Source organism: Sciurus vulgaris (assembly GCF_902686455.1).
Source record: "Sciurus vulgaris genome assembly, chromosome: X".
Taxonomy (NCBI): Eukaryota; Metazoa; Chordata; class Mammalia; order Rodentia; family Sciuridae; genus Sciurus; species Sciurus vulgaris.
Window position 1 is genome coordinate 75,370,099 of NC_136471.1, and position 25,428 is coordinate 75,395,526.

The 25,428-nt window shown below is 34.0% G+C and overlaps 1 protein-coding gene across 1 annotated transcript in view; it reads left to right on the forward strand.

The window, feature by feature from the left end:
* ABCB7 (ATP binding cassette subfamily B member 7) overlaps positions 1–19,804 on the forward strand; it is a 113,967-nt gene extending 94,163 nt beyond the window's left edge. Inside the window, exons 10-16 of the mRNA XM_079123023.1 lie at positions 13–170; positions 729–892; positions 1,049–1,178; positions 4,983–5,154; positions 7,293–7,396; positions 9,551–9,658; positions 16,818–19,804. Of these exons, the coding sequence (XP_078979149.1) occupies positions 13–170; positions 729–892; positions 1,049–1,178; positions 4,983–5,154; positions 7,293–7,396; positions 9,551–9,658; positions 16,818–17,033 (1,052 nt within the window). The 3' untranslated portion in view covers positions 17,034–19,804. The remainder of the gene's footprint in view (positions 1–12; positions 171–728; positions 893–1,048; positions 1,179–4,982; positions 5,155–7,292; positions 7,397–9,550; positions 9,659–16,817) is intronic.
* Positions 19,805–25,428: the final 5,624 nt, after the last annotated feature.

The window sequence follows — 25,428 nt, forward strand, 5'->3', positions numbered from 1 at the left end:
TTGCATACCAAGGTGCCCTTACTGTTGGAGATCTCGTAATGGTGAATGGACTGCTTTTTCAGCTTTCATTACCCCTTAACTTTCTGGGAACTGTATATAGAGAGACTAGACAAGCACTCATAGATATGAACACCTTGTTTACTCTACTCAAGGTAGACACCCGAATTAAAGTAAGTAATCTGTATAGTACATTTTCAAAAATACATGACCATCATCTCATTATTATTGGATTATTCAAGGGGAATATTCTTATTATCATGTTAGTGAACTAATTTCTCTCTTGCAAGAATTGGGACTGTCAAGTGTATTAAGAGGTTGGTACAGCTTTCACTTCTATGTTTAAAAACAATGTTAGGAAAGAATTTTATACCTAGAAAGTAAATTGTATTAAATTATTTGTACTTACACTGGATGTAAATTTACTAATAATGATGCAGAATACATGATTGCCTCTCCTCACATCCTCCAGCCCTTTGCTTACCCGCCCACCCTTCCCCCTGACCCCAAGAAAGTTGTCCAGCAACCAAAACACTGATGATTTTTTTTACCTTAGCAGTGAGGAGTCACAGAAATACAAATCTTTAAAAACATCCTTGGAAATGGTCTAATTCCACTTTCATAAACCTCCTCCTACCCCATTTTCCTTTTTATCTCTCTGTTAAAAAATATCTGTATAGCTGTACTCTAAGGTAGTATGTAAAGTGTTTTTTTTTTCTCTTCCCTGCTAGGACAAAGCGATGGCATCTCCCCTTCAGATCACCCCACAGACAGCTACGGTGGCCTTTGATAATGTGCATTTTGAATATATTGAAGGACAGAAAGTCCTTAGTGGAGTATCTTTTGAAGTCCCGGCAGGAAAGAAAGTGGCCATTGTAGGAGGTAGTGGGTCAGGGTGGGTAATTTAGTTATTTATAAAATTCTGCATTACTGATTGATAATTCTAAATGTGATTTTATTCTTATCCTAATGAATTGATTAATGTGGTTTAAAACAGGGGTTCTTTAATGCCAGTGGAAGCTAAATGACCTCTCCTTGTCTCCAATTTCAGGAAAAGCACAATAGTGAGGCTGTTGTTTCGCTTCTATGAACCTCAAAAAGGTAGCATTTACCTTGCTGGTCAAAATATACAAGATGTAAGCCTGGAAAGCCTTCGGAAGGCAGTGGGAGTAGTACCTCAGGTACTTAAAAATAGAAAAATAGAATTTTTGTAAGATTTAATGGGTTGGTGGTTATGTAAACTAGAATAATTTGAATCTGAGGAGTCAGCATATGCTAGTGAAGTGAGGAGTGTTAAGCTCTACAGGTGAACTTCTTTTTTAAAAATTTTATTAGTGCATTATAGTTACACAAATATTGGAGTTCATTTTGACATAATTACATAGGCATGAAATAAAATTTTCTCCACTTCAGTCCCCAGTACTTCCCCTTTCCTCCCTTCCTCCTTCCCTGTTCCTTTTTCTCTATTCTACCAGTCTTTCTTCTATTTATTTATAGTTTTTTTAAATTAGTTCATTGTAGATCTACATAAAGTTGAAATTTACCATGGTTTATTCATATATGTACATAGGTTAGTTTGGTCAGTTTTATTCTACCATTCCTTACTTTTCCAGTCCCTCCTCCCTTCCCCTCAACCTCCTTCCTCTACTCCACTGATTTCTCTTCTATTATCATGAAGTTTCCCCCATTTTTCCCCTTTATTTTGATCTAGCTTTTGCATTTGAGAGAAAACATTTGACCCTTGATTTTCTGAGTCTGGCTTATTTCTCTTAGCATGATGATCTCCAGTTCTAGCCACTTACCAGGAATTTCCATAGTTTCATTCTTCTTTATGGCTGAGTAGAACTCCATTGTGTATATATATATAGGATATTTTCTTTATCCATTCATCTGTTCACCAGTATCTGGGCTGGTTCCATAACTTGGCTTTTGTGAGTTGTACTGCTATAAATATTGGTTTAGTCATATAGCTGTAGTATGCTGATTTTAAGTCTTTTGGATAACTACTGAGGAATGGGATAGATGGGTCATATGGTGGTTCCATTCTCAGTTGTGAGGAATATTCCTACTGCTTTCCAGAGTAGTTGTACTAACTTGCAGTCCCACCAACAATGTATAAGCATACCTTTTACCCCCATATCCTCAGCAGCATTTATTATTGTTTGTATTCTTGATAATTGCTATTCTGACTAGAGTAAGATGAAATCTTAGTGTAGTTTGTATTTGTATTTCCCTGATTGCTAGGGATGTTGAACATTTTTCATGTATTTGTTGGCCATTTATGTTTCTTCTTTTGGAATTGTCTGTTCAAGTCTATTGCCCATTTATTGACTAGATTTTTTTTAGTATTAAACTTTTTGAGTTCTTTATTTTTTCTGGATATTAATCCCTGTCTAAGGAGCAGGGAGCAAAGATCTTTTGCCATTCTTTAGGATCTCTCTGATGGTGAACTTCTGTTACAAAAAAGAAAAAAAAAACTTGAATGGGAAATCTGCTTGATGGGAAGATTATTAAGCCCTAGAGTGATAGCATAATAGAGTGGAAAGAGCACAGACTAAAGTCGAGCAGACCTAGATTCTAACCCCAGATTTAAACCTTACTAGTTGTATAACCCTGGATCTCAATTTCCTCATCTCTAAAATAAGGATCTGTTTATAAGATTAGTATTACACATTAGAGATAATATGTATAAAGCACAAAGCACAATATCCATCACATGATTATTCAGCAAATGAAAACTATTATTATAGTTTTGAACAGCTTTCAGTAAAATAAGTTTATAATTACAAAGTAGTTTGACTCCCAACTTCAAGTTTGCATGTCTTGTTCACCACTGCCCTTAGTACCAAGCACAGTGCCTGACCCATAGTAATCATTTAATAAAATCTGCAGAATTTGAGTGTTGATTTTTTCAAGATTAAATATTTTGTCTTCATTGTCTGAGATTCTGTCTTCCAAATGATGTAGCATGTTGGTTATGTTTCTATTGAGTCTTTAATTTGGTTTATTGTTTCCTTCATTTCAAGGATTCGGGTTTTTTTTTTCCAGTATCTCTTGTCTCTTTATTGAAATGATCTTTTGCTTCCTGCATTTGCTTTTTTAACTGTTTATGGGAGTGATCATTTGTTGCCTGAATTTGCTCTCTTATCTCATTTTTTGCTTCTTGGATCATTTTAATTATGTACATTCTGAACTTCCTTTCAGACATTTCTTCTACCATGCTGTCATTGTATTCTATTGATATAGCATCTAGGTTTGTTTGGGACACTTTCTTCCTTTGTTTCCTCATGTTCGTGTACCTTCCCCTCTAGCAGTGTGGATCCAAGATATTGCAGTTTCCCCCCATTGGCTTATAGTGTCCTTGCAGGCTTCCAGTATCTCACCTTAAAGTGGGAGATCAGTATTTGTGGCACACAATGCAACCAATATGCATCCTTAACCCAAATAGTCCCTATTAATATATTAACAGTATTGTCTTAATAAACAGAGATGATGAGTTTAATTATTATCTACAGCATAAACAATAGGTTTGCAATATGATCCACAATTTCTAATGGTGGACAAAGAGGATGGAGAGGGGTGTAGGATGTAATGTTAATGAGATAAGAAGTGAGTCTTTAGAGGTACTAGGTTGTAGGAATAGTGAAAGCGAAAACAAAAGAAATTGATTAGCATGAGAAAAGGGAGAAAGAGTCTCCACAGAAACAGATAGCTAAGAGGAAAATAGAGTGAGAAAAATAATAAAAAATAGAAAAGTAGGAATAAAAGTAATAATACAACTAATGAAAAAAATTCTACAATAAAACTATATTATTCAAACATCCTAGTTTTCAGCAGCTGATGCATGAGAGGTACTTGATAATGCTGTGTCCCAGGAAGGGAGGAATAATCCATGATAGTGGGCAGAGGCGACCCCATGTGTTGGTAGATGGAGATCCACAGTGTGGCGCTGGAGACCCTGGTGGTGGCTGTGGGGCTGGGCCTGGACTGCCACCTAAAATAGTACTTTCTATATGTACAACTTTGGATTTATTGGGTACCAATCCAATATGAGAAATTTTTATTTGTTAATAGTAGATATATATATATATATATATGATTAAAATATTATTTGAAAAGATATCTGAAATTCTGGGTCTGATTATGATGTTAAAGAAGATTTTAGTTGGATATCCTGGTTCTTGTAAACTAATGGCTTCATTTTATTTCACTTTAGTTAACTATCGCTTTTCAGTTTGGAGACTAAAAGAAAAATGGGAGATGAATGTTCACTTTAAATAAATTAGTGTTATTTAATATATTACATCTATATGTAATAAATTCTTTGTTTTCTGCTCTCATGTCCAATGTCAAAGCTTCTTAGAAATATATAAAAACATGTTCAGCCTCATTAGTAATTAGGGAAATGCTAATTTAAAGAGCATTCTACCTATAAAAATAGCAGCAACTAAAAATTAATATGCAGTGTTGCTGAAGATATGGGGAACTGATAACCTCATACACTGTTGATTGGAGTATACTCAGATGCACAGTCATGTATATAATGATGCTTTATTCCAACATTATAGTAGCACAGATACTTATTAATCACATTAATGTCTACCAATGGGAAAATAGATAAATTATGGTAGGTCCATAGTCTAAAGTACACAACTGTTAAAAAGAATGAAGTAGGCTTCTTTTATTAACTTGGAAAATCTCTAGGATATATTAAGTGCAAAAACCATTTGAAAAATAAGTACAGGATGGCCCCACTTGTGTTTAGAAAAAAAGCATATACTTAGGCTTGCAAATGCATTTTAAAAAATCTGAAATGATACATAACAAACTGCTCATGGTGATAACTCTGAAAAGGGAAATGGAATTTCCGGGATGGGGGTGATAAAAGGGACTGTCATAGTTTATTCTTTGTGCCCTCATACAATTGCTCAAATTCTTTTGGAATGAACAAAAATATGTATCATCTATATATAAATCTACTTTAGGATGCTGTCCTCTTCCATAATACTATTTACTACAACCTTTTATATGGAAACATCAGTGCTTCACCCGAGGAAGTATATGCAGTGGCAAAATTAGCTGGACTTCATGATGCAATTCTTCGAATGCCACATGGATATGACACCCAAGTAGGGGAACGAGGACTCAAACTTTCAGGTGATCAGTTATTTTAGACCTGCCTTCCACTTGTATACTCATTTCAAACTAATTTGTCAGAGCCACTTCTGTGCTGCATCTCTACATTTATTCTTTGTTCTAGTTTAGCTTAAGGAGGAAATGTATACATAGAATAAAGAATAGATAAAGATAAAGAATAATAGATTCTATAGAATAATAGAATAATAGATTCTATAGAATAATAAAGATAATAGATAAAGAATAGATAAATAAAGATAGAATAAAGAATACCCTATATGAATCTTAGTGAATCCCCATTCCTCTTCATTACAAACCAACTTCATTTAGTAGGTACATACTATGTGCAAGTTACTATGCTGAATGATTTGAGAGTTAAAAATATGACACACAAATAGGTCTGTTGTCAAGGAGTTTGCAATCTATTAGAAAGTTTGATTGAGGTTTAGAAAATTTTGAGTGAAGATTATTTTCAAGTTAAATTGCATTGTGGTAGTTATTTGATCATAACTTGTTAGTATAATATGCTTATGTCATTCTAGTTTACCTTTATACTTAACCACTGGTTTTAATTAATTTGTTTCCAGTTAACCCATTATCTATTTCCAGTGAGCCCCAATTTACCATATAATATATATTAACCTTCTCAATACTTGAGTTTGCCTTAGCCAGCTACACCATATTCTGTTTTCTAATCTTTTTTGCCCTCTACATTCCTTTGGAGGTAGAAATAGCTAAAGAAAATTTATACTTACATATTACACATTGCCTTATAACCAACTTCTTAAAATGAGCAATTTATTGCTTAGTGTCTATGCTAATAATTTAGAATAAATAGGCTTTTCTTCTCCAAATTCTAAAATACTAGAATAGAATTAAAACTGAGTTAGTTTTCACTTGAAATTTGAAAGGCATGTTAAAACTAATCCTTAGAAACTACTTTGAGGAGTTTTCTGTTACTGAGTTGATAGGAGGGCAGGTAGATAATTCTGGTGTGGAACCTGCTTTGACAGGAGAATTTTGGTCTTGCGAGAAAGGGCTAGCATGAATATAAACAACTAATATCAGACATAAGGGACCTCCTTTAAGATCAAATATAATAATTATTGAACAAGTAAACAAAAATAATACTTAATGGACCAGATAATCAGCTGAGAGTTTGTTCCTGATGTTACTAAAGCTGAAAAATGCAAGTATTTTTCAGACATTGAGAAATTAATGTGTAATGGAAAAGTAAAGAAGCTAAAAGGGACATATTAGCAAAGCACTTCTCTACTTCCAAAGTAGTTCTCTACATCCAACTGTAGTTTTACATATAACAGTAATAACCTTAGACCTATAGGAGTTCCAGTGATAAAAGAAAGGTTTCTTTATATTTCACTAAATATGTTCACTATTTAAGACAAATATTTTCTAAATATTTATTCCCATGAATAAATGTGGGCTTGTATATTGTGATAAGAGGAATATTGGACTGGGAATCAAATCAGGCCTAGTCTAGATTCTGCTAAAACTTGCTCTGTGACTTTGAACAAATTGCATAATCTTTTGGGGCTTTTGTTTCCTTTTAGTTTTAAAAAGTCTGTTATGCTAGACATCTATAACTTAACAACCGAGGGGAAGTAAGAGATATCTAGTATATACCCTTAATTTGGAAGAATAAATAGCATTCTATCAAAAAACATCCTTGAGAATACTGACTGGATGGTAGTTGTTTATATTAAGACATCAATTTAGATATTCAGAGTTTCATGTCTTCAAGTTTTCAGGGTTTTATATCCAATTTGTGTTTGGCTTTGGTGGTTCTCTAATACTGAATTTTTTCCATCTGAGGTTGCTCTTCATTGAGAAGTATTTATATTATAAACAACATATATGGTGAGTATGTTTTGGTGAGAAGAACAGTTATAGAATCCAAGTTCTTAGCCTCCCTCCTCATTTCATTCTTATGCCTGCTACATAATCAAATTTCAGTATTTATGTTCAAGGAAATATAGTTTGGTAAGGGATAGCATACATATCATACAGGTCAGTAGAATGAAAAGTAATCAGGAGCATAGTTAAATGTTGAAGGTATGATGATGGTCATAACCAGTAGGCATACTAGCAACATGAAATATTTCTATGCTTTCTTAAATTAAAATTTTTTTCTTTACCAGGAGGAGAAAAACAAAGAGTAGCAATTGCAAGAGCCATTTTGAAGGACCCCCCAGTCATTGTCTATGATGAAGCCACTTCATCATTAGATTCAATTACTGAAGAGGTAAATGATGATGAAAATATATAGCACTCTTTAATGTTTAACTTTTCTCCTTGAAAGTTTCAACAGAATGACTGCATTTCTTTCTATTTTACATGAACTTCAAGTGGAGTTGCAGTAAAGCAAAATACCTAACCCTTTTCCCCCATAGAGCAAGTGTTGATGGTAAGAATGCCATTTCATATCAAACTAGGTATCACATTAAGTTTATTTGCAAACATTTTTTGGAACTGTGTGACACCTTATGATGTTGTTGTATTACCCTTGCACCTTGCAAAGTTGTACAAATTGCCTAACATGCCAAAAAGAAGAGGGTTTTTATCTCTCTCCTACTGCCATTTAATACTCATTAATGTAAGTCATGTAAGTGATTGTGACATGGTCCTCACCAGAAAGCCTCTCACTCCTCTCACTTTTTATAGATCAACCCATTGAGGTGCAAATCAGGCCTACACAACCTTCAGCAGTGGTATCAACTTGTATTCATTGCACAGGAAGTATTGTAAAACATCAAGATATTTTGACACTGATGTCATGATTCTACCTCAGAAACTACATTACACTCTATAACATCTTTATATTACATACTTAAGTCTCAACAGCAATGATAATTTCATTAACAAATCCCCTTAAGCTACAACTGAAGATAGGCAGATGTTGTCAGTTGCTTCCATCATTCACCTACCTTTTAATTTAGTACTTGGTATAAACCTAGTGTTGAAGCATATGTCTACTTTCAGATTTATAGGCTGTATGGTATAATATTTGCATAGGGAGTTACAGTTTAGGACACATTATTTGATCAGCACCATGTTAAAAGCAATTTAATTCCGAAGTGAACCGGTTAGCTTGAGGATTTATGTTGTTTTTTGTTTTTGTTTTTGTCTATGTAGTGCTAGGGATTAAACCCAGGGCTTCACACGTTAGGCAAGTGCTGTACCATACAGCTACATCCCCAACCCTTTTTACTTTATTTTGAGGCAGGGTCTCACCAAATTGCCCAAGATGGCCTCAAATGTGTGATCCTATTACCTCAACCTTGGAAATAGCTGGGATTAGTTGTGCACCACTGCACCCAGCTGATTTGTTATATTTAAAGTGAACCTTAACTAGGACCAGAGCCCATTATTAGAGTAGGAACCTGCTTGTAAGAACTTTACATTGAAAAATGGGTCATACTACCACAAATTAAAAGTTCTTTCAACAGTCTTCATTGGAGTCACTTAGCTTTATTATGTCACAGAATATAACTCATTAAGAGTTTACAGAGAAGCCCCCACAAGGGAAGGAGTTACCAGAAGATTGGAAAATTTGAATGGGCCTTTATAAAAGGTCCAGAGCACTCTGTAAGATGTCAGAGATTAATTCTTGAGGATAAAAATCAGTTTTTCTTCTTATGTGCCCTGTACCTGATTATTAGTCTGCCTTGTAAAATACAGGTCTTCTTTTTGTGTAGCCATCTGCTCTCAATTTTATACCTTTAATAAAGAAAATGTTTAGAAGTAGCTATAGGAAACCAGTGGCACATCCTCACCCCCCACACTGCTATTTCCATCTGACCAGTTGTATTTAGACCCAGGTTTCCAATTTTACAGCAATAAACAAAAATTATTTTTCAGACTGCATTAAGGTTTCCTCAAGTTAAAAATACATGGTGTCTTTGTCTCCCCTTCTGTCCTCTGATGTTGAACTAAGGAAGAACAAATATTCCTGTACTCTTCAAGTCTCCCTTTCTTTCCCTGGTTTATTTTAAATTATTCTATGTCCTATCATTTGACTGCCTCATTTTAATTTTGTTCTTATTGTTAAACATATCTGGCTATGCTCCTGATGTCACTGGAGTTGCTGATTGTTTGTTTGGTTTTTAAGCACAGGAAATAGCTACCTTTTCCCAGATTTTCTATTTTAGAGAAATGTTACATATTTTAATAATTTTTCTCATGACATATAATCATATTTCCTTTCCCTTTCTGTTTGATTTTCTCCTCCTTTTTAGTATTATAGGTCAGTTTTCGGTTCTGGTATAAAACTTACATCATAAAAAAATTAATCGACATTTTCTATGTTCCACAAAGAGATGCATGATTATTTTAATTTGCAGTTACCCAATGGGTTGATTTTTTTTTTCCCATCTGACTCTTCTTATCAAACTTGCAGACTATTCTTGGTGCCATGAGGGATGTGGTCAGACACAGAACTTCTATTTTCATTGCACACAGATTGTCAACAGTGGTTGATGCAGATGAAATCATTGTCTTGGACCAGGTAAGAGATTAAAATTTAGTATTCAAAGAGCATTGAGGATTGTTATTGATACAAGAAACTTAAATATTGTTTCTAATAATACATACAGAATTTGTGTTCTCTGGATGAGATTGAATGCTGATGGGATTCTGTTTTTAGCCTCTTTTGTAGCAAAGAATGCATGTCATTTCCAAAAAGGAGTAAACTGTATTAACTCTCTCTTTGTTAAAGCATTAAAAGAAAAATTTGATAAGGAAAGCATTAAATCTTCATGATAGAAGCAGGTTTTCAAGGGCATATATATAAAAGAATTTTTCTGCATTAAATTTTGCTCTGAGTAGAATCTTTGCTCAGTGTCGTTGCTGTAATATATATTTTCATTTTTCTAGCACTGTCCATACCCTTGATGTCTAAAGGAAAATTACAGTAAAATAAAGTGGTCATTTTCAAACATGATCATTTTTATTTTGTTTTTCCTTATGGAGAAAATAGCCTACTTTATCTCCTCTGGAAGAATTACTATACAAGTGTACTATTGAAATGTTCTGAACAAATCAGAGTATCACTAGTGTGATTGGTAGATTTGAAAATTTGAAATATTTTTCTTCTTTCTCTAAGGACGTCTTCTCCCACTCTTAGTACTTGATTTTATCTAATATTTTTCAGTTTTCCATATCACATTCGACCTTTTCTATTATTATTCCCTTCTAATAAGAATATCTTCAGTTTTTATCATTTTGAAAGCCTATTCACTGAGAGAGTTAAGAGGGGGAAAAAAAACATTATGTGCTTTCTACATATTGAGTTATTGAAAGGTACTTTTTTCAGTCCTCTAAAACTTTTTATATGGTGTTCAGTGCTGTAGCACATATACTATTTATTTTCTGTGTGAAGTTTACACTTGTGACTTTAGGCTTTTCTGTTATTTAGTTTATAAATATTTACATTCATTAGAAAATACACTGATTATTCCAGTATTAACATACCAGAATGTCTTAAATGGAAAAAAATTTAAATGCACCATCTCATATCATTGACATTCAAGAATCTGAAATATACTCTGGTGATTTTTTTTTAAACTGGGCAATGATATTGACCAAATTATTTTTTAAAATCTGAGTTTTTTGCTTTTTAGTAAGCTTTCCAATTACAGGCAGTCATAGTTAAAGCCTTCCCTTACAAGTAGAAAATGTTCATATACTTTACCAGTCATGGACTTGCCTATCTCATGCCATGAGGATCCCAATGTTCATCCACTTATATCACAACGTTGCCATTAGAACCAATTTATTAATGAACATAACACCTAGATCTAAAATCTCCTTATGTTAATAATTTGATGGTTCAAATTTGATTGATTTTAATTTTCTAGTGAAACTAATGTGACCTTTATTTCAGCTAGTGGTTGGTCACCTCATGTGTTCTATCAGTAGTCTCTTAGAATATTCATGTTAAGATGGCAAATCTAAGGGATATTTAGTTAAACATAGGAGATTAGACATATCTGTTCATCTCTTCTCCCTCAAATCATACTAAAACAAACACAAAGGAGTAAAATAAGTATAATGAAGTATAAACCCACAAACACAAAGATATTAGGAGAGGAAATTATAGTGAATAAAAGATATCAGCAGGGCTGGGGTTGTGGCTCGTTGGTAGAGTACGTACCTAGCACATGTGAGGCACTGGGTTCAATCCTTAGCACCACTTAAAAATAAATAAAATAAAGGTATTGTGTCCATCTGCAACTACAAAATATTTTTTAAAAAAGATATCAGCAAATATGGGGAAGATGGTAAGTAGATAGATTAGCACAACTGATATAATTGAATATTATGTGCCAAAATGGAGAGAAACCAATAAAAACAACTTGGTATATGTTGTAGACCTCTGAAGATGTTCAGTAATTGGAGGCACCCAGATATTATGTAAAGGCATGAGATTGAAATAACAGAATTAAATGTATATAGAAGAAATAGTGTTTCCAGGGCTCTTCCTCACCCCACCCCCAATCTAGTGTTTAACCCTTCCCAACCTTAGCAAGGAGCTGGCAGGTTTCTTACCAGGAAATTAAGACAGCTCCGGACACAAGAAAACCACCAAACACATTAACAAGTAAGGGTAAAATTAACTGGAAATCAAAACATACCAAAGGAGCAAACCATAGCCCTCATGTCACTTGCTCCAGGAATTTTGCCACAGTTCTTTGTTTCTACCATCACTCTACCTTCCCTCATCAAAAGATAATTGGAGTATTCTTCTCTGAAGAAACAAAAGTAGCCCAGAAATAAAAGATGTACATTTTGGAACCCCAACAAAATGGCCAGGTGCTCATCCTGATCAGCTCTTAATGCTCTATTATTAAATATCAGTGGATGATAAAGGAAGACCTCTAAAACAAACAGAAAAAAGGTAACACAGTAGAAAATGTAAACAGTGCAGAGAGTATAAGAAACTTTAAAATATAATAATATCTCCAAAGGTCATGGAAAATATAGCATTTCTAAAATAATAGCAGATGCTCTTAAGAAAAGGAAAGGAAACTTACATGGCATGATTTCTAGGGTAGATTGTTAAATGAAAATAAGTAGGCTTCAAAGGAGTACATAGTATATAGTATGGCACCTTATACAAGAGGATGAAGTAAAAAGACTGTATGTATATGTGCTTATATTTGCAAAAAGGAAGAATAAACTAGAGACTAAAGTAATTGGCTACATACAGGATGGGAGCAGAAAAGGGTTTTAAGAGATAGGGAAGAGAATGTGACTTTCCTGATTATACTTTTTATATTGATTTTACTTTTGAACCATGTTAGTATTTTCATATATTCAAAAATACAATTAAATCAACAAGGGTAGGGAAAAACAAAAATTGAATAAAAATAGAAATAGGGCTAGGGTTGTGGCTCAGTGGTAGAACACTTGCCTAGCACATGTGAGGCACTGAGTTTGATCCTTAGCACCAGATAAATAAGGTAAAGGTATTGTATCCATGTACAACTAAAAGTATATTTAAAAATGAAATTAATCCAAGTGATTTTTTGAATGTAGTACTCCAATTAAATATACCCTCAGTGGAGTATAAATAAGGACAAAAAGAACTCAAGAAAATTTATAGTTAATTAAGTTTGTTGTTGGATAGCATTATGAGCGTTGGAGCCATTTTGAAACTATTTTTGTTTAAGACTGAACATATGAGTATATATGTTGATGGTATTAGGAATAGAGATCTGACTTGGGAGAATAAAGATACAAATATGGAATGGTCAAAGAAAAGAGTCTTATAATGTTATATTGGAACAGAATTATCAGTGTAGATTTATATTTAAAAAGTATTCAAACTTTTGACTGAAAGGGCCTAGAAGCTGTGAAAATCCAGTAGCAATGAATGTAACTAGTACGTAGAACTTGGCCACTTAGTACTGCTTCTCACTAAAAGGAACCAAGATTCCTTGGAGAAATCATTGATTTCAGGTCAGAATGGGGAAATTAATGAACACGTGGCACAAGGACACAGGAACCATTTTGAATGGGCTTCCACTGGCCAAATTTCTGATTACTGCATCAAAAAGAATAATGACACTAATGAATTCTAACACAATGAATAGAAAACTAATCTCTGCATCCGTATAATTTTAAAACAAAAAGTGTCAAGGGGAAAGGAAAAGCTCTTCTTTAAGAAGAATGTCAGCTAACACATGTAAAAGGAATGATAAATGTAGAAAATCAGATTTTACAACCACCACTGTAATAATTGATTCCTATAAGAATCATCACTGGTTGCTGAAGCATATAATGAGAAGCTATTGGGGAACAGAATATTCACAAATTTTGAATTATAACCTATATATAACTTATTAATTACAAAGAAAAAAAGTACCTTTAAAGAGAGAAATCTCACCAGATTCTGTGACACGCACCTGTATTCCCAGGTACTTGGAAGACTGAATGAAGCAAAGAGGATTGCAAGGTTGAAACCAGCCTCAGAAACTTAGTAAGAAGACAGTCTCAAATTTTAAAAAATTAAAAAATAAAAAGAGCTAAAGGTGTAGTTCAGTGGAGTATAAATAAGGACTGGGTTCAATTCTCAGTACTACAAAAAAGATTTTTTTAAAATAAAATAATAAAAAGGACTGGGGGTGTGGCTTATTGATAGAGCACCTTGGGAATTCAATCACTAGTAGTACAATGAGAGAGAGAAATCTGGTAGATACCAGATTAAGTGATCAAATTTAATATCAATAATGGAACAAATTGACCTCATGTACCTCCTGATGTGATACACTGAAGGTACATCATCATCTGTTTCTGACAAAAATGTTTGGCTTGGATCTTTATTTTTTTTAGCCTAGATCTAATAATTAGGAACAACTAGATAATACAAACTGAAAGGCATTTAAAAAAAAAGCAGAACTAGGCATTTTAGAAATGCCAGTGAGTGTTTTATCTGTCTCACTATCTATGTCTGTCTGTCTGTCTCTCTCTCTCTCTCTCTCTCTCTCTCTCTCTCTCTCTCTCTCTCTCTCTCTCTCTCACACACACACATACACACATACACACATACATGGAAGCCTGCTATGAAGTCAATGTGTTGATCCTGATTGGATCTTAGAAAATATGATAATAAACATTTTGGAGGGAAATTGATGAAGTTGAAATATGCATTTTATATTAGAGTTTCATATCATTATGAATTTCCTAGATATAATATAGTTATATTCCCTTCATGTAGGAGAATGCCCTTATTTTTAAGAGATACATACTAATGAACTATTTAAGCGTGAATTATAATGATGTCTACAATTCATTCTCAAATGGTTTGGCAAAAAGGAGTGTATATTTAGAAAGTGTGTAAAGCGAGCCAGATGTGGCAGTGCATGCCTGTAATCCCAGCAATTTAGCAAGGCCCTAAGCAACTAGTGAGACCCTGTCTCAAATAATAAAAAGGGCTGGGGATGTGGCTCAGTGATTAAGCATGCTTGGGTTCAATCCCTGGTACCAAAAATAAATAAATAAATAAAAGCTTGTATCGTGACATAAAGCAAATGTTGAAATAACAGTTGCTAAACTAAGAAAAGCACATATAAATGCTTATTGTATCACTCTTGCAGCATTTCAAAATTTAAAAAATGGAGATGATAAATAAATAAAGGAATACCCAGAGAACAAGAGATTTTGGAAATGAGAAATGTCATTGTTAAAATAAAGCCAAGGAAATATTCAAAGAATAGAATTAAGAGTGAAAATACAGAGAAAAGATGAGGAAATGAAAGAATTAGTCAAAGAAGCTCAACATCTGACTAGGGGTAGTTTTTTTGTAATTTTTAAAAAAATGTTTTATGTCAAGATACAGCATTTCCAAAGCATACTTTTTAAAAATTCAATTAAAGGAAAACATTTTAATATATAACTATATTTCTTTCCTTGTGAATGTTTTATGTATATACTCATATACATGTACCTCCATTTTTTTTTATTTTTTTGGTTGTTGATGGACCTTCATTTTATTTATATGTGGCACTGAGAATTGAACCCAGTGCCTCACACATGCTAGGCAAGCTCTCCGCCACTGAACCACAACCCCAGCCCCCATATTCTTTTTTATTGGTTCTTTCTAGTTATACATGACAGTGAAATCCATTTTGATATAGTTATATAAGCATGGAATATATCTTATTCTAATTAGGACCCTATTCTTATGGATGTCCACAATGGTGGGATTCTCTGTGGTGTGTTCATATATGTACATAGGAAAATTATATCATTCCACTGACTAGTGATAGTTCTAAAATGAGAGAACAGAAAAAGAGGAAATATATCAAAGATATAATACTCAAAGAATGTCCAGAAGTTCAGAGCAAGAGCTTCCCGATTGAAAGGGCCTACCAAGCATCCACCACAATGAATGAAAAGGAAAGAAAAACCCATACCACAGTGGGTTGAGGCTGTAGAAAATAACCTAAAAGCTCTGAGTGCTGGAAGAAATTGAACTAATAGATTACCTAATATTTTTGATTATGAGGCAAATAGTGATCAGAAGGGTTTTATAATTCAGTAACAGACTTTGGAGAGGTTTCCAGTAGTAACCAAAAATTAAGCAAATGGAAAAATAAGGCAGTTACCAGGTCTGGGAAGAATAAAAACATCTGCAAAAATATACAATGTTCTAGTAACTACTTGACCCAACAGGAGATACTTACATAGTCATAACAAAGTAAACACTAAACTGAAATTTGAAATATTACTGATATTATTTGAAGAGTGAAAAATGGGGCAATAGTAATGTGGGAAACTGTGAGTGCTGAATCTCCATCTTCCACAATAGGCGGTCAGTATATAATGCTAGATATCAGTGAATCAAGAACTATCTCTCTCTCTCTCTCTCTCTCTCTCTCTCTCTCTCTCTCTCTCTCTCTCTCTCTCTCTCTCTCTCTCACTCACACACACACACACACACACACACACACACACACACACGTAACTATGGAACTCAGATATGGGCACAGACAAATTTGAGGATTTTGTTTAGTGTGTATTTGTAAAGGTCCTATCACCAGAATTTCCAGTAAAAAGTGACAAAAGTTCCTTTTGTCTCCCAACATGTTTACAATAGCTTTCAAGAGACAAATTAATTGAAATAGAGTTGGAAATCTGTATCACAGCTTTGCAGTGCTAAGTTGAATAGTTATTGTTAACAAAAAATAACTACTGGAAAAAGTAAAACTTTTTATTTTTATGAAATCTTTATTTCAAATTACACACATAAGACTTTCAGAATATTATTTTAAAATCCTTTAAAACTTTGTATAAATAAGTGTTTTGGGTTTGAATATTTGCTCATTATAGAAAATATCATCTTTTTAAATTTTTTAGCCTTCCCTTTCTGCCCTGCAAAATAAAAAATAAAACATCAAGGTTTTATTTTCCCGAAGTAAAATGGTGTCTATGGTATTGGGAATTTCATGATCTATTGTTTATTCACTAGGACTGGTAGATCAACACTGAAGATAGCATTCTTACCTCAATCTTTCCCACTTATTCTATGAATGAGGAAGTAGGAGAGGTATTTTAATGAATGCAGCTCCTTCAAAATCTTTCATTATAAATAATCAGGTATTTTTAGTTATTATGCTAATTTAATGACCTTTTTCTTTGTTTCTCTTGTGTTTGCTTATTAGGGTAAGGTAGCTGAACGTGGTACCCATTATGGCTTGCTTGCTAACTCTGGCAGTATTTATTCAGAAATGTGGCATACTCAGAGCAGCCGAGTGCAGAACCATGATAACCCCAAATGGGATGCAAAGAAAGAAAGCACGTCCAAAGAGGAGGAAAGGAAGAAACTACAAGAAGAAATTGTCAACAGTGTGAAAGGCTGTGGAAACTGTTCCTGCTAAGTCACATGAGAATTTTTCTTTTCTTTCATTGTGTTTTGTTTTGTTTTGTTTTGTTTTGGACTACACTTCAAGTACAGTTCTGCCCTGAAAGCAGAAATGTTTAATTAAAACAAAAATCATACATTCCCATTTTCTATAATTATTCTTTTGGATAAGATTTGTTGAAAGGGGGATTTGAGTTTTACATCTTTGCCAGTCTATTTTAAAGTGGTATCTGTATTTATCCACAAATTATTTTCTTGTTACTGCCTTGGTTATACTCATCACACAATTTTTGTTACTTTGACTTTCCCCCATTACCCTTTTGAGACCCACCATGCCTTTGACATCCATAACCAGATGAATCCGATAAGAGTCCAAATTTTTGTAGTTTTTCAAGCCTCCTTTATGCTGACAATTTGACAAAAGATAGCTTAGTGTCTTTTTCTTAAAATTAAACAGACTATACTGTGGATTCATTGTTTTTCCTCATTCCCCCTCCAATTAAAATACTTCATTAATGTGAAAATTGGATTTTAAACATAAAGTTAGAGCTTTTCAGAAATAGACATGCATTTATAGTTTAAATGTCTTACCTAATAGATACCCATACTTAATTGTTTTTTAAGTATTTCTAGCTATGTACTTTTTGGAGCAAAACCTTAATATACATGTGCATATATGACCTTTGGTATATAGGAAAGGATTCCTACACAATGCATGTGTGCACACATGCTCACAAATATTCTTTCGATGACCATCATTCTTAATCTATGTTGACACTTCAGAATTACTTTATTATAAAGTATTATCTTACTTTTTTAGTAATTTAATGAATTCCTTTATGTCTGACATGACAATTAGCCCAAACACAATAATCAAGTTTTAACTGAGGGGGAAAAAAACCAATGTTTTGCTTATTAGAAATAAGTATTAAAATAATGATGTACTTTCACATAGAAAGTCCCTCTCTTAATCTGGGCATGGTGGTACACACCTGTAGTCCCAGCTACTTGGGAAGCTGAGGTAGTAGGATCAGTTGAGCCCAGAAGTTCAGGGTCAGCCTATGTAACATAACAAGACCCTCTCTCTTATAATTAAAAAAAGAAAAGAAAGTTCCTCTGTCTTTCAGTATGAATTTGCTTAATTTGTTTCATAGTAATTATTCAGTTTGAAAAACTGTTTCTCATGAAGGGCTACATAACCATGTATAATGAGGTTTTATTTCTCAGGAAAGTACTTATTTTATTAGTTTATGGTTCTAATGTGTTTTAAGTGATAATTTAGTATGAGAGATTATTATTTCTTCTTTTATACTGTGGATATTGATGGAGAAATACAAACTTACCTAGTTTAGGCAATTTGATAAGTAACCTGAGGCCAGTATTTCATAGTCAGTCTTTGATACCAGAGTAAGCGATGCAGGATCTTGGCTTTTAAAGTTGAAATGAACACTGAGATGTGTTATCAGTTGCATAGTAGGTTGGCTTTCTTTGGGGGTTTTTTTTGACATTTTTTTACTCTGAAGCTGAACAGCAATAGCTATTCTGAAAGTAAAGGAAACCCTTCCTTTGGATAAATCAGCTATGGAAATGTGGTTTAAAATCTAGAGGGAAACATTTCATCTCTGTTAATTCCTTCTATACATTTCCAGTGATGCTGGTGGAAAAATAAGCAAATAAGAGTGAGGTCAGCATTAATAATAATTCCTTTTGAAGTTTGAATAGCAGTGTTCAAAGCAAATTATTTTGTGATATGGGAAACATTTAGTCCAAGAGGGTAGGAATGTTTTCAGGGTGGAGATAATTTCCCCACTAAAAGATTGCTAAGCTATTTTCTTTTCATATGATTGCAGGTGGTCCCTAGGCCACTGTGGTCATTAACCAGTATTTTCAGTTAATAAAAACTTAAATTACCTGGAAAACACAATTATTGTAGAGGCCATAACTAAGTCTTAAAGACATTTCTCTTAAAACCACATTATATTAAGGTGGTTCTATACAGGGAAATAATAGACAGATTAAGATGAAAGAAAAGCTTCCTACGATGATTCACTCAGAAAATACCAAGAAAAAGGGCATTTAATTATAACGTACTAATTTTACATTACAATATTACATACTTACACAAAAGGATAATGTGGATACATTTTAAAATCAGCATTGCAACGATGCTTTTTTAATGTATTGGGATGAAGAAGCTGCAGTTTTGAAGTTTGAGCTCTGAAAAAGGAACAAGATGATAGGGTTTTATTTTTTATATCCCTTTATTTTAAAGATTGAAAATTTTACTTTCTTCCTAAGGGAATTCCAGTTTACAAAAATTAACTTGAAACCAAGGTAATTCAGGATCATAAAAAACTGGGTCAGATGCTTTACTGAAGGTTCTTAACATAGAAGTATCTTGGTGAGCAGATGGACTCATTTGGAAATTTTTTTAACAACTCAAGTGTAAGGGTCATTTATGAGAATCAGAAAGAGGCCTTAGCATTTGGACATGAACAAGCTCAAGATACGCATTTACTGTTCTTCTGCAGGGATTTGCACCTTTTCTATACCTTAAGATAGAATACTTTGTCTTTCCCTTCAAAGTTGACGAAGCTTAGTTTATGAAGATGGCTGTTGTAAGAATGTGTTTTGCTTTTAAGGCAAGAATATTTAAAGATTGTATAATTCCTTCTTTCTAGATCACTTTGTCCATACTGCCATCTTGCTCCTATCTTTCTTACTTGCTGAATGTGTCAGCACTTTTGCTGGTGTGTATTCATATTTCTCTTACCTTGTAGCTTTCTCCCAAAATATTTTGTTGTGAATTAGTAATGGAAAGCATTTCAGTGTGTTTGCAGTTGCAGTTTTCTTAAATTATAGAAAGTCCCTTCTTTGAGTATATAGATTCTGAATGTAAACTGTATAGTAAAACACAATATTAAATCAAATAACCTGGTTAAAACTGGTTAAGACAAAACAACTCAACCAAGAAAACCCTTACCATGGTTTTATTGTTTATAATAAGCAACATGTGTGGAAAATCATTACTAAATAAACATTATGTCTTTGCGACTAGAAATGGATGAAGCAACTCTTTTCTGCAGTAACTAGGGAAAATTGATATTTTGTCATTTACACACTCAAAATAAATACAGATAATTAATAGATACTCGGCAAGTGTGGCCTTAGCCTTATATAGAAAGTGAAAATTTGGCATTGTTTCAGGGAGAAAGTAATTGTTTGCAGAGCTCATAATGGGGGTAAAATGGTAGCAAATTATAGTGATTACATTAAGCATTAAGCTGTCATATTTTTGATGACCAATCAGTGAACAGCCCCTGCTTTCTCATTTGCCACTAGTTTATCAATTCTAATGATTAGGAAGGAAGCCTTTGGGTGGAGAAATGTTTGTCTGCAAACTGTGCCTTAAACCAGCATTTTGATTAGCTAGGTAGAGTTGGAAATGAAGTGTGTGTTCTAATTAAAAACAGATTAGAGGGCCTGGGTTTGTGGCTTACCTGGTATGTGTGAGGCACTGGGTTCGATTCTCAGCACCGTGTATAAATAAAGGTCCACTGACGACTAAAAGAACAATTTTTTAAAAACAGAACATTTTTGGTTAAAAAATTGTGAATTGTTTCCATATTTCCTGTTCTTACACAGCTACAGTGGAATGTGTACCAGTGACTTCTTATTCCATTTCTACTTAGTAAAAATCATAGGATTTTAGAGTTGGAAGAAATTAAAGTGTCATTTAATACATTGTGCTCAGTTCTACAAATGAGGACCTTGAACTTCAGGAGAAGTCACTGAGCTTGCTAGAGGCCAAGTCAGGATGAAAACCTTGGTTCCTGATTCCCAGTTTGTTCCTTCTTATGCTACACCACATTTCTACTCACAAGTTTTATTAAATAATAAACTGAAGGGCAGGACTTCCAGAGTAAAGTAAGGAGCTCAGTAGACCCTATCCGCAACAAAGCAACAATTTAACTGATAAAAAATTGTTTTAGAAAAAGCAGTCATTTAAAGCTTCTGAAAATTGTCCTAAGGGCATATAAGAAATGCCTTTAGGTATTCATTTATTTAAGACAGTCCATTAGAACAACTTGAGGACTGACCTGCTCCATATCTTCCATGTCACTCGGCCTATGTTACCTGAGTACACTGCTCTGGAAGCTCTACCTCCTCAATTCTGAGCAGGTAAAGATATGAAAATAATGGGGTGAATATTACTCCCTCTTCTCCCAGCTCCCAATCTAAGGCTACATTTTCTACCTGGCAGGGGTATCTGCCTGTTTTCCTCTTCTGCCACCCTGCCCCTTCCTCCTTAGGTTGTATCTTAGTCTGTTTTCTGTTGCTATAACAGAATACATGAGACTGGGTATAAAGAATAGAATTTTATTGGGCTTATGGTTCAGGAAGTTAGGAAGCCCAGGATCATAATGCTGGCATCTGCTCATCATCTGGTAAGCACCTGTTTGCTGCATAATAACATTTTGGAGGGCATCATGGAAGCATGTTAGCTCAGTTCTCTCTTCCTCTTCTTATGAAGTCACTGATACCATCATGGGAGCCCCACCCTCATGACTTCATCTCAGTTTACCTCCTGAAGGCCCCATTTCCAAATACCATTAACATATGAATTTGGGGATTGCATTTCTAACACACAAAATCTTGGAAGACACATTGAAACCATAGCAGAGTGGAAGGTATATTGCATGAACAGGCTGACAGTAATGGGGCCTTAATTTTTTCTTCCCCAACTTGCTCATAGGTTGGAGATTTCATTCAAAGAGAAGGGAACTGGTAAACTGTAACTGCTTTCATCCCACATCATTGACCCACGGTAGAGTAGTTGTTTCACTCCAGAAAAAGTTGATCCTGACCCCAGCTGCTATTCAATGATGCAGAAGTTCAGCCTTAGGGGAAAAGCATAGGGTAAGGGCACAAAACTCCATGACTCTGCCTGGGAGAACTGACTTCATTTGGAACAGAGCATGGAGAACGCTCATCACTTAAACGCAATGGGATCTTGATTTAGAGCAATAAGTACTAGCTAGTACAAGCAAAATGGCAAAACAGGCACAAGTTTAATAGAAATGAAAGAGGAAACCAAGAAAAGCCCTCATGGGAGCAGTCAACCATAGGGGTTGAAAAGCCTGTACATGTGCTGAGCTGTACCCACTCAGGACAATAGAGCATAATGTGGGACAGACTCAAAAGCATTTCCCCACACATGCAGACCCATTGACATGGCAAAAGCTTCAATGGCAAAATGAGCTTAAGCACAGCTTCAGCCAAACACTAACTAAACAATTAAGCTATGGTTACCTGAGGGTGACTTCTAGAAACATAGGCTTAAGAATAAAATTACATCAATCTCTGTCAATCTGGAAGACTTTTTTTCTAATGTTCTCTCTCAGAACATATCAGAGAAGGAAACCTTAAGCTACTAGTCCCTGGTGGACATGAGTCAAAAGTTGACTCCTTGAACTATTGATCTTACCCTCCAAGTACATAGCTATCCAATGGTAGTAGGTAAAAATCTTACAGGTCATAAGTGCTTGTACCAACCCAGTGGCAACCCCTAGACGAATGAACTAAAAGAAGGATAACATCATGCTGCATACTTACCAGGGAAATATGCTAGTAAATGACAAATCTACCAGGACAGGAGATCAGTATCCAAAATTGCTGTAAGACACTATGTGAAATGTCCAGTTTACAACAAAAAATTACAAGGCATGAAAGAAAACAAGAAAGTGATCCAAACACAGGAGGAAAAGTAAGCAATAAACATTACCTTTCTGGGGCCCCAATTATGTGTGTAGCAAACAAAAGGTTTTCAACAAAGATACGCACATCTTTATCCATCCGAAAGGAAATTCTGGAGTTGGAAGTACAATAACTGAAATGGGAAATTGACCACATGTGCTCGAGTACATTTGAGCTGATAAGAAAAAAATAGAGGGAAAAAATCTGAATTTGATCAGTATAGATTATGGAGTCTGGAAAGCACACTTAAAAAATATAGAACAAATGACTTTAGAGAAATGTGGGACACAATTAAGCATACCAACATATGTATAGTTGGATTACCAGGTGAAGAATAAAGCACAGGGAAAAAACAATTTCAAAGATGATTTAAAAACAAATTTAGTGAAAAAATATTAACACATTTAAGGAACTTGACAAACACCAACTAGGACAAAGAGGTCCACACCCAGACATATACTCAAATGTTACAAGCCAAAATTAAGTAAAAAACTTGAAAGCAGTAAAAATGGTTCATCACACAAGGAAACTTTAATATGGTTAACGGGTAGAAGTTTTCATCTAGAACAGCGAAGGCCAGAAGATAGAGTGATGACATTTTCAAATTGCTGAAATAGTCAACCAAGAATATTATATCCAGCAAAACTGTCATCAAAAATGAGGGTGAAATAAGAGTGCAGGCAAAAGCAAAATTTATTGTCATTTGACTTGCAATAAGTACAAAGGAAATTCTTCAGGCAACACGCAAGTGACCCCAGACAATAATTCAAATCCACCAGTAAAAACAAGGAGTACCAGTAAAGGCAATCATGTAGATAGTTACAGAAGACAGTATAATTGCATGTTTCCTTTCCTTTCTTTTCTTAATTGACTTACAAAGCAACTGCACAAAGCAATATATGTATTATTATTTTGTTGGGGGTGGAAACAAAGCTGTCTTGGAATAATAATGATACCAGATGATATCTCAAATTCATAGGCACAGAAAAAGAGGGGCAAAGAATGATTTAAGGTTATAATATCACAAGTTCTTTGCATATGGTGTTCCCATCTCAGCTTTTTAAAATAATGATTATAATAGCATATTGTTGTGTTTGTAACATAGATGTGATACGTATAATAATAATAATATAAAAATGGAATGGTGGAAAAGATAAAGGAATAAAATTTCTATATTTCACTAAAAGTAATCAGTATAAATATGAAGTAAGTTCTGATAGTTAGAATATATATTGTAAGCCCTGTAACAACCACTAAGATATTAACTCTAGAAAAATATTTAAAGCACCATTAAAGGGAACAAAATGTTAAAAAAATCCATGTAATACAAAAGAATGCAATAAAGGAGGAATAGACAAAAGATGAGGCATATATAAAAATCAAAATAGGTGTATATAGATGTGTATCCAACCATATTAATAATAACAAATATGAATTAAGCAATCAAATCAAAAGACAGAGATTGTCAGATTGGATTAAAAAATAAAAGGTCCAACTAAAATAGTCTGTAGGAGATGCTATTTATATTCAAAGATACAAATAGGTTGAAAGTAAAAGGATGGGAAAAGATACTCCATGCAAACACCAATCATAAAGAGTTGGAGTGACTATACTAATATCAGATGAACTTTAAAACAAATTATTAGAAATAAATAGGGATATTTCGTAATGACTAGAGGGTTCATCCATCAGAAACAACTTTTAACATGTACCCTAAGAACAGATCAAAATAGAACAAAAACTAACAAATTGAAGAGAGATGGGGAAGTCAACAGTAATATTGAGAAAATTCAAAGCCCTACTTTGAATAATGGAAAGAATACCTGAATTTAAAATTATTGTAAGTTTACAAAGGATGTTCTGTGACCACAATAAGAATGAAACTAGAAGTTAAAACAGGGAAACTTTGAGACTTCCAAAATACATGGCAATTAATATACTTTAAATATAGGTTGAAGAAGAAATAACAAAGGAGAAATAGGAAAATACTCGGAGATTAATGAAAATGAAAACATAAAAATGTATGGAATTCGGCCAGAGCTCTTATAAATAAATATATATATATATATATTTATTATTTTTATTTAGCTTTTAATTTTTTACAGACTGCATTTTGATTCATTGTACACAAATGGGGTACATCATTTCGTTTCTATGGTTGTACATTGGTGAATGTAGATTCATACCATTCATGTCATCATACATGTTCATAGGCTAATGATGTCTGTCTCATTCCACCATTTTTCATACCCCCCCTCATTTCCTTCTACATGTTCTAAACTTCCCTCATTATTCTCTCATTCCCAACCCCCCACCCCCATTATATATCATTCTCCACTTATCAGGGAAAACATTCGGCCTTTGGTTTTTTGGACTTGGCTTATTTCACTTAGCATGATATTCTCCAATTCCATCCATTTATTTGCAAATGCCATAGTATTATTCTTCTTTATGGCTGAATAGTATTCCATTGTGTATATATACCAGAGTTTCTTTATCCATTCCTCTGGTTGCATCTAGGTTGGTTCCACAATCTAGCTATTGTGAACTGAGCTGCTATAAACATTGATGTGGCTGTGTTACTGTAGTTTGCTGACTTTAGGTCCTTTGGGTATAAATTGAGGAGTGGGATAACTGGGCCAAAAGGTGGGTCC